Source organism: Dreissena polymorpha, chromosome 3 (genome assembly GCF_020536995.1).
Source record: "Dreissena polymorpha isolate Duluth1 chromosome 3, UMN_Dpol_1.0, whole genome shotgun sequence".
Classification (NCBI taxonomy): Eukaryota; Metazoa; Mollusca; class Bivalvia; order Myida; family Dreissenidae; genus Dreissena; species Dreissena polymorpha.
The window spans coordinates 151,024,995-151,039,466 of NC_068357.1; the positions used below are offsets into that span (position 1 = coordinate 151,024,995).

The following is a 14,472-nucleotide window of genomic DNA, read 5'->3' on the forward strand; positions in this document are numbered from 1 at the left end:
CTGAACGCATCGGACAGTGGGCTACACCACACCGTCTCTCTGATGTACGTAGGCGGCCGGCATATTGGATTTGGAACTACTTTAGAAAACAAGATGGCGGCCTTCTCGTAAAGAGGAAAAATTAAAATGTGTCTTTTAGCTCGTCTTTTTCAAGATAACATTCTTTAAGTAATAATTTAATGTAGATCTGTGAATTCCCAAAACGTACTTAAAAACTTGTTAAAATTTAAAGATGCCATTACTGACATACTGATAGGAGTACTTATAGTATTGACATCGAGTAAATTTAAAATTAAATCGACTGTTTTCGTTGTATTTTGAATTTTTGTGAGATACGAGGATTGCTTACATAAACATGATAAAGTATGAAACACATCACTCATTGTATGAGTATGGATGGCCGAGTGGTCTAAACGGTAGACTTTTACTCCATGGGGTCAATGCGCTATGGTTCAAGCCCGTTTGAGGGTTACTTCTATATTTTTATTCAATTTTATTCTTGTCTTTTTTATTGCAGCTTTTTAGATCCAATGTTTGCATTTATCAAAATAGCATAGAGTCTATAATGAAAAAAAAATTTGGGGAGTTCTTATGTTATAGTTAGATTTTGTGACTTATCAATTTAAAGTATTTAATAACAAACTTCAATACATGTCTAATCTGTGAAAACGTCCCTTTGAAATTGCTAGTTTTCCTCTTACATGCCCTTGTATTTTAAGATAGAATACTTTCCTCTCCAGAGGAAAGAGGTATGGGTTTAAATCCCATCGGGGGCTTCAGAGGATGATCCATTTTGAGACAAATGTTAATATTTGCTTTAGTGTATCCCAAAATTAACCTAATATTAAATATATAACTGTGAAAGATAATTCAAAATAATGTTTGTTTCTATATACATTGTGATCCATGGACATGAACATTCAATTATGCAAGAAACATGTATGATTTAAGGGAAGAATACGACAGCAAACTTAGAATGGACATTTATTTTAGATTGTTAAGTAACTAAAACTATAAATGTTGTAAAGCTTGTCAAGTTGTGTATGTCGTCCTTGCTTTTGGACAGCAGAACAGTTAAGGCATAAATGATTACTCTTTTTCTTTAGAATCAACATTGATGCATTATTACTTAAGCAAAGTTGAACTTTAAAAAAACTCTATGAATTGGGAACTGAATTTTTCATGTTTCTCTGCTTTTTATTTACCTGTCATGAACATAATGTTACTGGTGAACAAATGCCTTCTCTCTTTACACTTTACAAGGAGATGGTGTTTTTCATAAATATCCAGGTTAATTTGTATAAATACTGGGTAAGACCTCGTAACATATTTATATACATGTAAGCAATACATTTATGATGATGACATTATGTGTTCGCTGTAAATTTACAGAGAAAATATACTACAGCCGCATGTCAACAGAGTTGTTAAAAGGGCATTTAGACAGTATTGTCCCTGACTTTTGCCCATTTTGACATATTCTTATAAACAAGAGGGCCACGATGGCCCTGTATCGCTCCACTGCTAAAAAAAGGCTAAAACAAATATTTCTTAACATGTGCAAATACTTAAATATAGGCCCTATTTAAGCACATGAACAATTTTGTGACCCCCTGGGCTGGTTAAAATTTAACCCCAGGGGCATAATTTGAGCAAACTTTGTAGAGGACTACTATACCTCACTACTTACAAAATGTGGTAGCCCTTGGTCCTAGAGTTAAGGATAAGAATATGTTAACAGTTTTCACAAAATAAGCAAGATATAAGCGTATATAATGTTCAATTTTGTGACCCGTGGGTCAGGGTCAAATTTGACCCAAAGGTCATAATTTGAACAACCTTGGTAGAGGACTACAAGATGTTACCGCATACCAAATTTGGAAGCTGTAGTACATATGGTTTCATCGTAAGATTTTTAAAGATTTCACAAAATAGGCGCTTCATAAGCGTCTATTCAATTTTGTGACCCCAGGGGCAGGGTCAAAGTTCACCCCAGAGGCATTATTTGAACAAATTTGGTAGAGGTTTATTAGATGCCACTACATACCAAATTTGGTAGCCCAAGGCCCAATGGTTATGAACAAAAAGATTTTAAAAGTTTTCACAAAATAGGCCCCATATAAGCGTATGTTCAGTTTTGTGACCCCCGGGCAGGGTCAAATTTGACCCAAGGGATAAAATTTGAACAAATTTGGTAGAGGACTAAACACTGTATTATGTGAATTGGGAATAAGACATCAAACTGGGAATGGACATCATTTAGGTGATTTTCTCAAACAAGACTTTTCATTTCATGATCTACATATATTTTTGTAATATATTATCTATAATAAGAAATTTTCCATGACTTTTTCATTGACAGTGATTGAATTTTTATCATTTAAATTGTATTTTTAAAATGTGTCCATGCGCTGCATTGACACAGTTTCATTTCATGAGGATTTTTTTTTTAATTAATATAAAATCCAGTTTTGAAGAAAAATCAATTTAAATGATGCTATTATATATGCAAGTATATGTTTTAATCATAATTTGTAAAACTAGATAAATACAACAGATAAAACTGCATATTATGCACTTTTGATAAAACACAATTTATTCCCAAATTGATATCTTATTCCCAATTCACATAATACAGTGTTACTATTAGATTTCACTACATACCAAATTTGATAGCCCTAGGCCGGATGGTTATGGAAAAGAATATATTTGAAGTTTTTACAAAATAGGCCTTATATAAGCATATGTTCAATTTTGTTACCCCCGGGGCAGGGTCAAATTTGACCCCAGGGATAAAATTTGAACACATTTGGTAGAGAACTATAAGATGTCACTACTTACAAAATTTGGTAGCCCTAGGCCGAATGTTTATGGACAAGAAGTTTTTAAAGTTTTCACAAAAAAGGCTCCATATAAGCGTATGTTCAATTTTGTGACCCCCAGGGCTGGGTCAAATTTGACCCCAGGGGCATAATTTGAACAAACTTGGTAGAGGACTATAAGATGTCACTACATACCAAAGTTGGTAGTCCTAGACCCAATGGTTATGGACAAGAAGGTTTTAAAGTTTTCACAAAAAACTAGCCCTTTATAAGCATATATTTAATTTTGTGACTCCCGGGGCAGTTTCAAATTTGACCCCAGGGTCATAATTTGCACAAACTAAGAAGAGAACTATTACATGTTACTACATACCAAAATTTGGTAGCCCTATGCCATACAGTTATGGACAAGAAGTTTTTTAAGTTTTCACAAAATAGGCCTTATATAAGCATATGTTCAATGTTGTGATCCTCGGCGCAGGGTCAAACTTGACTCAAGGGGCATAATTTGAACAAACTTGGTAGAGGACTATAAGATGTCATTACATACCAAATTTGGTAGCCCTAGGTCCAATGGCTATGGACAAGAATATATTTGAAGTTTTCACAAAATAAGCACTTTATAAGCATATATACAATTTTGTGACCCCCTGGGCAGTTTCAAATCTGAACAAACTTGGTAGAAGACTATAAGATGTCATTACATACCAAATTTGGTAGCCCTAGGTCGAATGGCTATGGACAAGAATATATTTGAAGTTTTCACAAAATAAGCACTTTATAAGCATATATTCAATTTTGTGACCCCCGGGGCAGTTTCAAATTTGACCCCATGGGCATTATTTTAACAAATTAAGAAGAGAACTATTACATGTCACTTCATACTAAATTTGGTAGCCATATGCCATACAGTTATGGCCAAGAAGTTTTTAAAGTTTTCACAAAATAGGCCTTATATAAGCATATGTTCAATTTTGTGACCCTCGGGGCAGGGTCAAACTTGACCCCAGGGGCATAATTTGAACAAACTTGGTAGAGGACTATAAGATGTCATTACATACCAAATTTGATAGCCCTAGGTCCAATGGCTATGGACAAGAATATATTTGAAGTTTTCACAAAAAAAGCACTTTATAAGCATATATTCAATTTTTTGACCTCCGGGGCAGTTTCAAATCTGAACAAACTTGGTAGAGGACTATAAGATGTCATTACATACCAAATTTGGTAGCCCTAGGTCCAATGGCTATGGACAAGAATATATTTGAAGTTTTCACAAAATAAGCACTTTATAAGCATATATTCAATTTTGTGATCCCCGGGGCAGTTTCAAATTTGACACCATGGGCATTATTTTAACAAACTAAGAAGAGAACTATTACATGTCACTTCATACTAAATTTGGTAGCCATATGCCATACAGTTATGGCCAAGAAGTTTTTAAAGTTTTCACAAAAAAAGGCCATATATAAGCATATGTTCAATTTTGTGACCCCCGGGGCAGTGTCAAATTTGACCCCAGGGGCATAATTTGAACAAATTTGGTAGACTACTATTAGATGTCTCTACATACCATATTTTATAGCCCTAGGCCCAATGGTTATCAACGAGGAGATTTTGAAAGTTTTCACAAAATAAGCCTTAAAGAAGCAATTTTCAATTTTGTGACCCCCGGGGCAGGGTCAAATTTGACCCCAGGTGCATAATTTGAACAAATTTGGTAGAGGACTATTAGATGTCTCTACATACCAAATTTGATAGACCTAGGCCCAATGGCTATGGACGAGAAGATTTTGAAAGTTTTCACAAAATAGGCGTTAAATAAGCAATTTTCAATTTTGTGACCCCCGGGGCAGGGTCAAATTTGACCCAGGGGCATAATTTGAACAAATTTGGCCAGTGGAGCTAAAAACTGATTCTTTGTTTAGCGTGCAAAGGGTATGGAGGAACATTTGTTGGTGCCTTTTAAAAAAGTTGTTTCATTGTGTGGAAAATTGAGTTAAAAAATGTATACACAATGCCTAATATGTGGCAAATTCCAACAATGTCTGTGGTTTTTCATGTAAAAACAAGAGATGTGTTTGTCAGAAACATAATGCCCCCTATTGCACCGCTTTGAAGCCCTATATTTCACCTTTAAGGATGACCTTGACCTTTCAGTACTCAAAATGTGCAGCTCCATGAGATACACATGTATGCCAAATATCAAGTTGCTATCTTCAATATTGCAAAGGTTATAGGAAATGTTTAAGCTTTCGGACAGACAGTTAGCACATATAAGTTGGTTTTACAAATTCACTGAGTGTAAACATTGGGCACTTATATAGCTCAAAGTGACTGGGAAACAAATTCTTGTGTTCTGATTTACACTTGCAAAATTCAAAGTAAAGAATGGTAATTGTTTTCTTATTGCCAACAACTGCATAAATCTTAACATTGTAAATTGGTTGTTTTGTCTTTATTACTACTTTTGTACATTCTTTTGTATTGCCCTCTTTATATTAACTTTCAACATGTATATTATATCCAGTAATTGTAGATATCAGATGTTTTGTGATGTAAATGTGTAGGGTTCTTGTTACTTTTCACACCCATTTCCATTTCATAATGCCTTAACACTGATATAGGATATTAGTGATTTTTGATTATTGTATTTATGTAAACTTATTCTTTATGCTGATGAAAGTGTCATCCTTTATTTTCACAAAGATCCTAGTATCATCGGTAGTGTTTTTTGTAAAGAACTTGAAAATTGTATTAAATGGTTAGTGGATAACAAACTGCCTTGGAAAAACTGGATGTTTAGTGTTTGGTTCCAAAAGGAAATTATCTAAACTTCACTATTTTAATGTAAAATGCAATGATCACACTATTGTTTCTCAATCATCTGTTGGAAACCTTGGTTCAATATTCGAAGCTGATCTTTCTGCTACATCTATTGTTAATAATATTATTAAAAAGGTGAACTGAAGAATAAGATTCTTCAGGGGCGTAGCTAGCATTTTTTTTGAGGCCTGAATATGTTATATATATATATATAACCGGAATATATATTACTGTTGTTCAAATAAGTCATCAATAAAGTATTTGTACGTACATTTAAATGTGATGACAAGATAGTAGTAAACATTGTGTAACTAATGCTCTTTATTAAAGAGTCTTTAATAATATATGCTAATTACTATTTGATCTCAAGACTATAGTCTCAAGTTTAAATTAACGATATTTTTATGCGTATTAATGCCACCATTTTTGTACATTTTCCACCCATCTATAGGGCCCCATTGGAAATAAGTTGCAAACCTTTCATGGGACATCCTGTGGTATATATATTATGTCTTGATTTCAACATCTTGTAACTACTTGTTATTTCAGATTTCTTCCAAATACACTGACTATTTACTTGTAACTGAATGTAAATGATTAACTTTGACTGTGATATTCAAAATGTGATATATCAATGCATTGTGATCCAAAACCTGTGATAATTGTTTTCCAATTGCTAAATGTTCTAAATTGACTGTATTGTATGATCTGTACTTGTATGACATATATATACATATGCATGAATCAATCAATATTTAGAAAAGTTTGACTGACACTGTTTCCAGACATATTACAGTTAAATTACTTCATGTCAGTAATGGCAGTCAGGGATGGAAAATATCTTTTTACAATTGTTGCCTGCACTGTCGACCATATTTAGTGCTTTTGTTTCTCATCTAAAGAGTAAAGACCCAAAACCATGGGCATGCCTGTGATATGTATCTTAAAGTTTCTTAAAAGATAAATAATATAAATTTTAACAACACCACTGCTCAGTTTTAACATTTCCAGTACAGTATGTCTTTTTTTGAGAGGCCATTCTGAATTGAGTTCATTTCCAAGGGCAAAGTTATGCCTTAATATATTAATATTACCAAACTGAACATTGTTACACTGTCCCTAATTTTAATGGCACTTGATTGTTTAAGGCTTTGAAAAGATAGTTGCCTGGTCGGGATAACAACATCTGGATAAATGCCTAGGATAAAATATAAACAATATCTGCCAGAAGTACTGTATGGTTGCCATCATCAAATGTACAGAAAGAATCGTTTTTGAAATTCAATCAAGCCCCACTCATTCCATTCCATGAAACCTTTCAGGTGTCTCAATACTGATAATAGCCCCACTGAGGGCCTTATGGCTATGGTCCATATACAGTTTGTGACTGCCTGGCTGGTCACTATAATGCCATTGGGACCAACGTGGAGTTTACTATTTCTTATATTACACGGAAGAGTTTTCTCTGTACCATTGTACAGTGTTGTACGATTGTTTATGGTATAGAACATAAACATATTGATTAAATCTCAAAGATTGTTGCCGGCAGCCGAACATCAGCAATTTTGCAATGAATATAATTTAAGAAATACTGATTCTTTTAAGTTTGAATAATGTTGTTGTTTTCACTTCAATAAACAACTAATTGGCTTTCTTAACATTTTATTAAAATTTGAAAATTTTGCATGCAATAATATCTAATTTTAAACATTAACATTAATGAATATTCTATTATATTACTCCTTAAAGATATTGGTCCTTATATATCTGTATTACCGGTTGATTTAGTGCAAATTTATTGGTGTGTAACCCGAACTATATTTTCGGTGTAATATCTTCCGCCTAGAGGCGTTAGACATATCCTTCCACCAAATACAACCGAGAGACGATCGCCGTTATGGCGGAATTGTCCGAGGAGTCCCGATTGCCATTTTGTAATTTTCGGATATGTTCGTTGCAGGCTACACTCAACCCTGTGTGGACAGCGTCGTAATTTAGAATAATAATTTCTTTAGCTTTGATTCTTAATCTTTGATATTTATTATAGGCACTTTATATAAAACCATATTCGAAGTACACTGTACAACGTTTAAGTTCAGTTGACATTTTACCGTTTTATTACATCAGCAAAAATTAAGAAAACGGTAATCAATTTAAAACAGAATTATCTCCCATTGCACGTGTTCTTCAAATTTAATGAATTTCCAAGAAACGAACTTATGTTTTATTTGTTTTTTAAACTTATAAAGGTATTATCAAGTAATGTTACTGCTGCATGGCAGCTGGTTGTCAGTTTTACTTGTTGTTACACGGTAGTTCATTTTTGAGCCTGCCAGCTTTCGAGTGTTTTAACACCATTGATTTAAATTTTGCTTCACTTTTTTAGTTTACCAATCATGCCAATTCCATAGGCAAAATGGATTTCCTAGCTATAGACCAGTTGACGAGTAACGTCACGCGCACCTGCAAACTTTAGACTCTGCCCACTGGTTGGCAAAAAGTGGTGGAATTCATATAAGCGCATACAGAGAAGGTTGACAAAATCATCGTTTTTAATGATAATCATGCACATATCAAATATAATTTTACTAATTATGTCTATATAAAACATTAGCATGCAAGGGAATGCATCTTTGGAACGGCTATATTTTTGTTATTATTCGTTTTTACTCACAACGAACTTGGGAGTGGAACACTATCTAAGAGCTTGATATGTGGTTACCACAAAAATCTCTACTTGGCACTTCTTCACGACCATTTTCAGTTAAAAAAAATCTCAGAAATTGAAATTCTTTCAGAATAAATTAAATTTAATGAACGAAAACAAATAAGGATGAAAACAAACAACCAATAGGCAGGGCTCGACATTAACTTTTGAAGCCACTTGTCCAGTCGGACAAGAAGACCATAATTTCACTTGTCCTGACCAAAAAGCAACTTGTCCTGTCCATTATATCTTATTCTGCTCAGTACTTGGCAAAATAATGAAATAATACAAAATGCTCAAATCATAAAGACTTGAATCGTTCAAAATACATGTAAACATAATTGTAGGCAATTTCAATACAAAAAGAACTGACTAAAATAACAGGAAAACTCAAGATTATTGATTTTTAAACAATATACAAAGCAGTAATACCTGACAAAAACTTGTGTGTTGCCAACATCAAACAGAAAATGTTAAAAGTGATGTATTGTACAGTACTTAACTGATGTTTAAAAAAAATCATTCTATACATAGAGAGGACGTCACTACGTTAATTGTCTGTAAGATCGGTGTGTACCGGTGTCGTAAAATGCATATTCTCTACGAGGGAGAATATTCTTGTTATCTTGGCAAAGAAAAAAATGTTAAGGGTTGCTTCCCTTGTGAACAGTACAGTGTAGTACATGTATCACATGGAACTATCGGAATATCTCGGGCTTCGACGATTAAACGTATACAAAATATACTCGGAAAAGTTGAGTGATATCTCCACAGAAATAATTGCTTTAAAGGCATTTTTTCTAAGTTATACAATTATAATGACCACTTGTCCCGTCGGGCTAGCAAATTCTTTATTTACTTGTCCGGACTAACAATTTGGTTGTCCCGGACAGTTGGACTACCTTTAATTTCGAGCCCTGCCAATAGGTCTATTTTCTGTACAACATAGGGTAACTGATTTGAACCTTTATGTCTGAAAAAACTTACCTTGTTACACATTTAATAAATTCCCTTGACTGATGTAATTGTTTTATTTAATTGTTCACACAAATTTTGACACTCTTAGTTGCAGCTTTTATATCCCGGGCGGTGTTAAATTGAACCTCTGTTCATCACAAACCGACTGTTCATCACAAACCGATTATCTCGTTATGATCGGATACTGTCCAGACAATTACAAAGAAAACATGGTGTCATAAAGTAAAACCCAGGGACCTAAACTTGGGTCTCTGAATAAACCACATGTGGCAGACGAGTCTGGTCATTAAACACAAGTTACGATACCTCCATGTCATCTCTTGGCATATTGAGCAGTCATTTAAGCCAAATTTTAAAGCTAAAATACTTAACAGTTGCTTCAATGAAATATTTTAACATTTAAAAAATGAAGACATTTGTCGGAAATGGATTAATAGGAACTATATATATATATATTAGGCATTTTAATCATAATAAAACATTGTTTAACAACTATGCATTTAAAATATTGTGCAATTTTACTGCTATGCGGGTAAGGTATTTAATGGGTTCCAGCAAAAGAAAACTCAACTATTACGTGTAAAGCTTGTACATTACTGCAGTGTAAAAAACACCATCATGAACAAAATTAATCACTATAGGGTAAAACATAATTGCGTTAAATAAATTAAATATATGTATTTATCATAAAATGCTATATTTTTATCACTCCCTATTACTAGTAAAGAGATTTCAATATACATGCAAAGACAGTTCAATTTGCATAATATGCAGGGTTTTTCTGTTTGCATGCTAAATTGTATTAATATTGTCATTTAATGTAAAAGAAAATCACCTCAATATTTAAAAATTGTAATGTATTACACTTTTTAGGGCTTTGTTTTATATTAAATGCACCTCTGACACTATTGATCGCTGATGAAAAATAACACTATCCACACCACTTACAATTATAATGAAATTAAAACATTTTTATTATTGTTGAAATGTAATTTATTTAATTCTTACTATCAAAAAGAATACGGCTGATTTATTTTTTGTTTTGTGGAATAGTCAGTATTTAGTCTTCCGATCACGTTTACTCTATGCTTATTACTACTTCGTATTTTTATGACTAGGAAATTTGATTTCTGTATAGACATCTATTTGGTACTAAATATGATATATTTGCACTATATTTTAAGAGTTTTAATGTTTATTTCGGTCTTATTACCAATTAATTGACTAAACAAGAGCCCTTTGTCATGTTTTAAGTTACTGTAACCAGTGTTTTTGCCAACCAGTGAGTGCGCATGCGCAGAAAATCTCGAATGTAAACAATAACATTCAACTGGTCTATTGTCATAGAGCAGCAATTTTTGAATACAAACACAGACATTTTCATATTCAACATGCATGTTTATAGAAGTTAGTATTATCAAAAATAAAAAAATGTGATTGTTTAAAAGAAAAATATTTAGTAAGAATACAATTTTGAAAATTTCCAATTCATGCATTGGTGATTTCTGTAAATAAGTGATCATCTACGACAAATAAGGGCAACACACAAATAAACATTGGTGAGAAGAGTAGAAAAAGTTGATGCGAAGTGTGTTTTTAACCTGATTTTAACTCTTGTCTATACATATACTAACACTTTCAAACTTGTTTCAGTCATACTTTCTTTGACATCTCACTGTCAATACTTTTATTGTACAATATTGTATAAATCTTTTTCTTGCACTGACAGTGCGCTCTGTTAATAATACCTGAAAGGGGAGTTCAACAGTATTAGAAGATAGATAGATAATGAACGCTTATATGATCGACACAGAATAAAAATAAAATATATATTGCAGAAAATGGAAGTTATTTGAGATTGGAATCAGCATACTGATGTTTTGAGTACAAAAGTGGAAATGAAAAATAAAAGATGCTACAAGTTTAACTGCTTCAACAATCACCAATTAATTACAGCCTTTTGGTCCACTTTAATGAATAAACCACTTTGAAGGCACAACTGTCACTTTTTTACAATTTTTTACAGTTTTTTTTCACCACTTTTTGGGAAGATAGCCCATGGCTTTGGAATTGGGAATTTTATCGGCATTTTCATGAAATTGGGAAAATAAATTCATTAGCCTTTTTTTCCTCATGAAAAGTCCACTGATTAGGGAAATACTAAATTTGATATAACTTCGGCTATAAAATCGGGCCAAAAAAAACCCTGTTTTATAATCTTTTTAAACAAAAGGAACCCTAGTACTTTCTACTGCAAAGAGCCCATTTTAGAAAGTATCATACTTGATGCAATAAAACATACAGAAACTATTTTTCATTTCAGGGAAATTAAAAAAGGAAATGTTTTACTTATACCCATCATAATAATTTAGTTTATAAAGCACAAACAACTATTAAATTTAAACTACCATAATATTGATGTACTGTACTGATGCTGCATACAAAATCTCATTTGAGTGTTTTATCTGTATGTTTTTCATCAGAATTTGCACTGACATTGTGGAATCTGGAAACAAAACAAAATGGAAGAGGACAAAGAGCTGAAAAATGTCAAGTCCATGCTGAGGTCAGTGTTGATGAGCAGCAAGGATGGAGTGCCTGCCTATCAGGTGCAGAGTAAGTAACCAATAGCAAGGATGGAGTGCCTGCCAATCAGGTGCAGAGTAAGTAACCAATAGCAAGGATGGAGTGCCTGCCTATCAGGTGCAGAGTAAGTAACCAATAGCAAGGATGGAGTGCCTGCCTATCAGGTGCAGAGTAAGTAACCAATAGCAAGGCTGGAGTGCCTGCCTATCAGGTGCAGAGTAATTAACCAATAGCAAGGCTGGAGTGCCTGCCTATCAGGTGCAGAGTAAGTAACCAATAGCGAGGATGGAGTGCCTGCCTATCAGGTGCAGAGTAAGTAACCAATAGCAAGGATGGAGTGCCTGCCTATCAGGTGCAGAGTAAGTAACCAATAGCAAGGATGGAGTGCCTGCCATTCAGGTGCAGAGTAAGTAACCAATAGCAAGGATGGAGTGCCTGCCTATCAGGTGCAGAGTAAGTAACCAATAGCAATGATGGAGTGCCTGCCTATCAGGTGCAGAGTAAGTAACCAATAGCAATGCTGGAGTGCCTGCCTATCAGGTGCAGAGTAAGTAACCAATAACAAGTGCCTGCCTATCAGGTGCAGAGTAAGTAACCAATAGCAAGGATGGAGTGCCTGCCTATCAGGTACAGAGTAAGTAACCAATAGCAATGCTGGAGTGCCTGCCTATCAGGTGCAGAGTAAGTAACCAATAGCAAGTGCCTGCCTATCAGGTGCATAGTAAGTAACCAATAGCAAGGATGGAGTGCCTACCTATCAGGTACAGAGTAAGTAACCAATAGCAAGGATGGAGTGCCTGCCTATCAGGTACAGAGTAAGTAACCAATAGCAAGGATGGAGTGCCTGCCTATCAGGTACAGAGTAAGTAACCAATAGCAAGGATGGAGTGCCTGCCTATCAGGTGCAGAGTAAGTAACCAATAGCAAGGATGGAGTGCCTGCCATTCAGGTGCAGAGTAAGTAACCAATAGCAAGGATGGAGTGCCTGCCTATCAGGTGCAGAGTAAGTAACCAATAGCGAGGATGGAGTGCCTGCCATTCAGGTGCAGAGTAAGTAACCAATAGCAAGGATGGAGTGCCTGCCTATCAGGTGCAGAGTAAGTAACCAATAGCAATGATGGAGTGCCTGCCTATCAGGTGCAGAGTAAGTAACCAATAGCAAGGCTGGAGTGCCTGCCTATCAGGTGCAGAGTAAGTAACCAATAGCAAGTGCCTGCCTATCAGGTGCAGAGTAAGTAACCAATAGCAAGGATGGAGTGCCTGCCTATCAGGTACAGAGTAAGTAACCAGTAGCTAGGATGGAGTGCCTACCTATCAGGTACAGAGTAAGTAACCAATAGCAAGGATGGGGTGCCTGCCTATCAGGTGCAGAGTAAGTAACCAATAGCAAGGATGGAGTGCCTACCTATCAGGTACAGAGTAAGTAACCAATAGCAAGGATGGGGTGCCTGCCTATCAGGTGCAGAGTAAGTAACCAATAGCAAGGCTGGAGCGCCTGCCTATCAGGTGCAGAGTAAGTAACCAATAGCAAGGACGGGGTGCCTGCCTATCAGGTGCAGATTAAGTAACCAATAGCAAGTGCCTGCCTATCAGGTGCAGAGTAAGTAACCAATAGCAAGGATGGAGTGCCTACCTATCAGGTACAGAGTAAGTAACCAATAGCAAGGATGGGGTGCCTGCCTATCAGGTGCAGAGTAAGTAACCAATAGCAAGGCTAAAGTGCCTGCCTATCAGGTGCAGAGTAAGTAACCAATAGCAAGGATGGGGTGCCTGCCTATCAGGTGCAGAGTAAGTAACCAATAGCAAGGCTGGAGTGCCTGCCTATCAGGTGCAGAGTAATTAACCAATAGCAAGGCTGGAGTGCCTGCCTATCAGGTGCAGAGTAAGTAACCAATAGCGAGGATGGAGTGCCTGCCTATCAGGCGCAGAGTAAGTAACCAATAGCAAGGATGGAGTGCCTGCCTATCAGGTGCAGAGTAAGTAACCAATAGCAAGGATGGGGTGCCTGCCTATCAGGCGCAGAGTAAGTAACCAATAGCGAGGATGGAGTGCCTGCCAATCAGGTGCAGAGTAAGTAACCAATAGCAAGGATGGGGTGCCTGCCTATCAGGCGCAGAGTAAGTAACCAATAGCGAGGATGGAGTGCCTGCCTATCAGGTGCAGAGTAAGTAACCAATAGCAAGGATGGAGTGCCTGCCTATCAGGTGCAGAGTAAGTAACCAATAGCAAGGATGGAGTGCCTGCCATTCAGGTGCAGAGTAAGTAACCAATAGCGAGGATGGAGTGCCTGCCTATCAGGCGCAGAGTAAGTAACCAATAGCGAGGATGGAGTGCCTGCCTATCAGGTGCAGAGTAAGTAACCAATAGCAAGGATGGAGTGCCTGCCTATCAGGTGCAGAGTAAGTAACCAATATAATAGAGCAGCTTCCTGGGAACACTGGGTTGATACATGGGTGTTAAGTATGGACACTTTCTGCTTTAATGGTCTTTTTCTTTGTGGACTGCACAAAGAAACATCCAGGGATTTCAATGGAAGCTGAATCCTGCTTTTTA

At 35.7% G+C, this 14,472-nt stretch overlaps 1 protein-coding gene across 7 annotated transcripts in view; it reads left to right on the forward strand.

The window, feature by feature from the left end:
* The first annotated feature begins 7,614 nt into the window (after positions 1-7,614).
* Positions 7,615-14,472, forward strand: part of LOC127871970 (tudor domain-containing protein 7-like) — a 107,864-nt gene continuing 101,006 nt past the window's right edge. For 5 of the 7 annotated variants that reach the window (XM_052415271.1, XM_052415275.1, XM_052415277.1 and 2 more), the window contains exons 1-2: positions 7,800-7,897; positions 11,817-11,949. In XM_052415271.1, the coding sequence (XP_052271231.1) occupies positions 11,856-11,949 (94 nt within the window). In that variant the 5' untranslated portion in view covers positions 7,800-7,897; positions 11,817-11,855. The other 2 variants (XM_052415272.1, XM_052415273.1) reach the window with 2 other exon arrangements.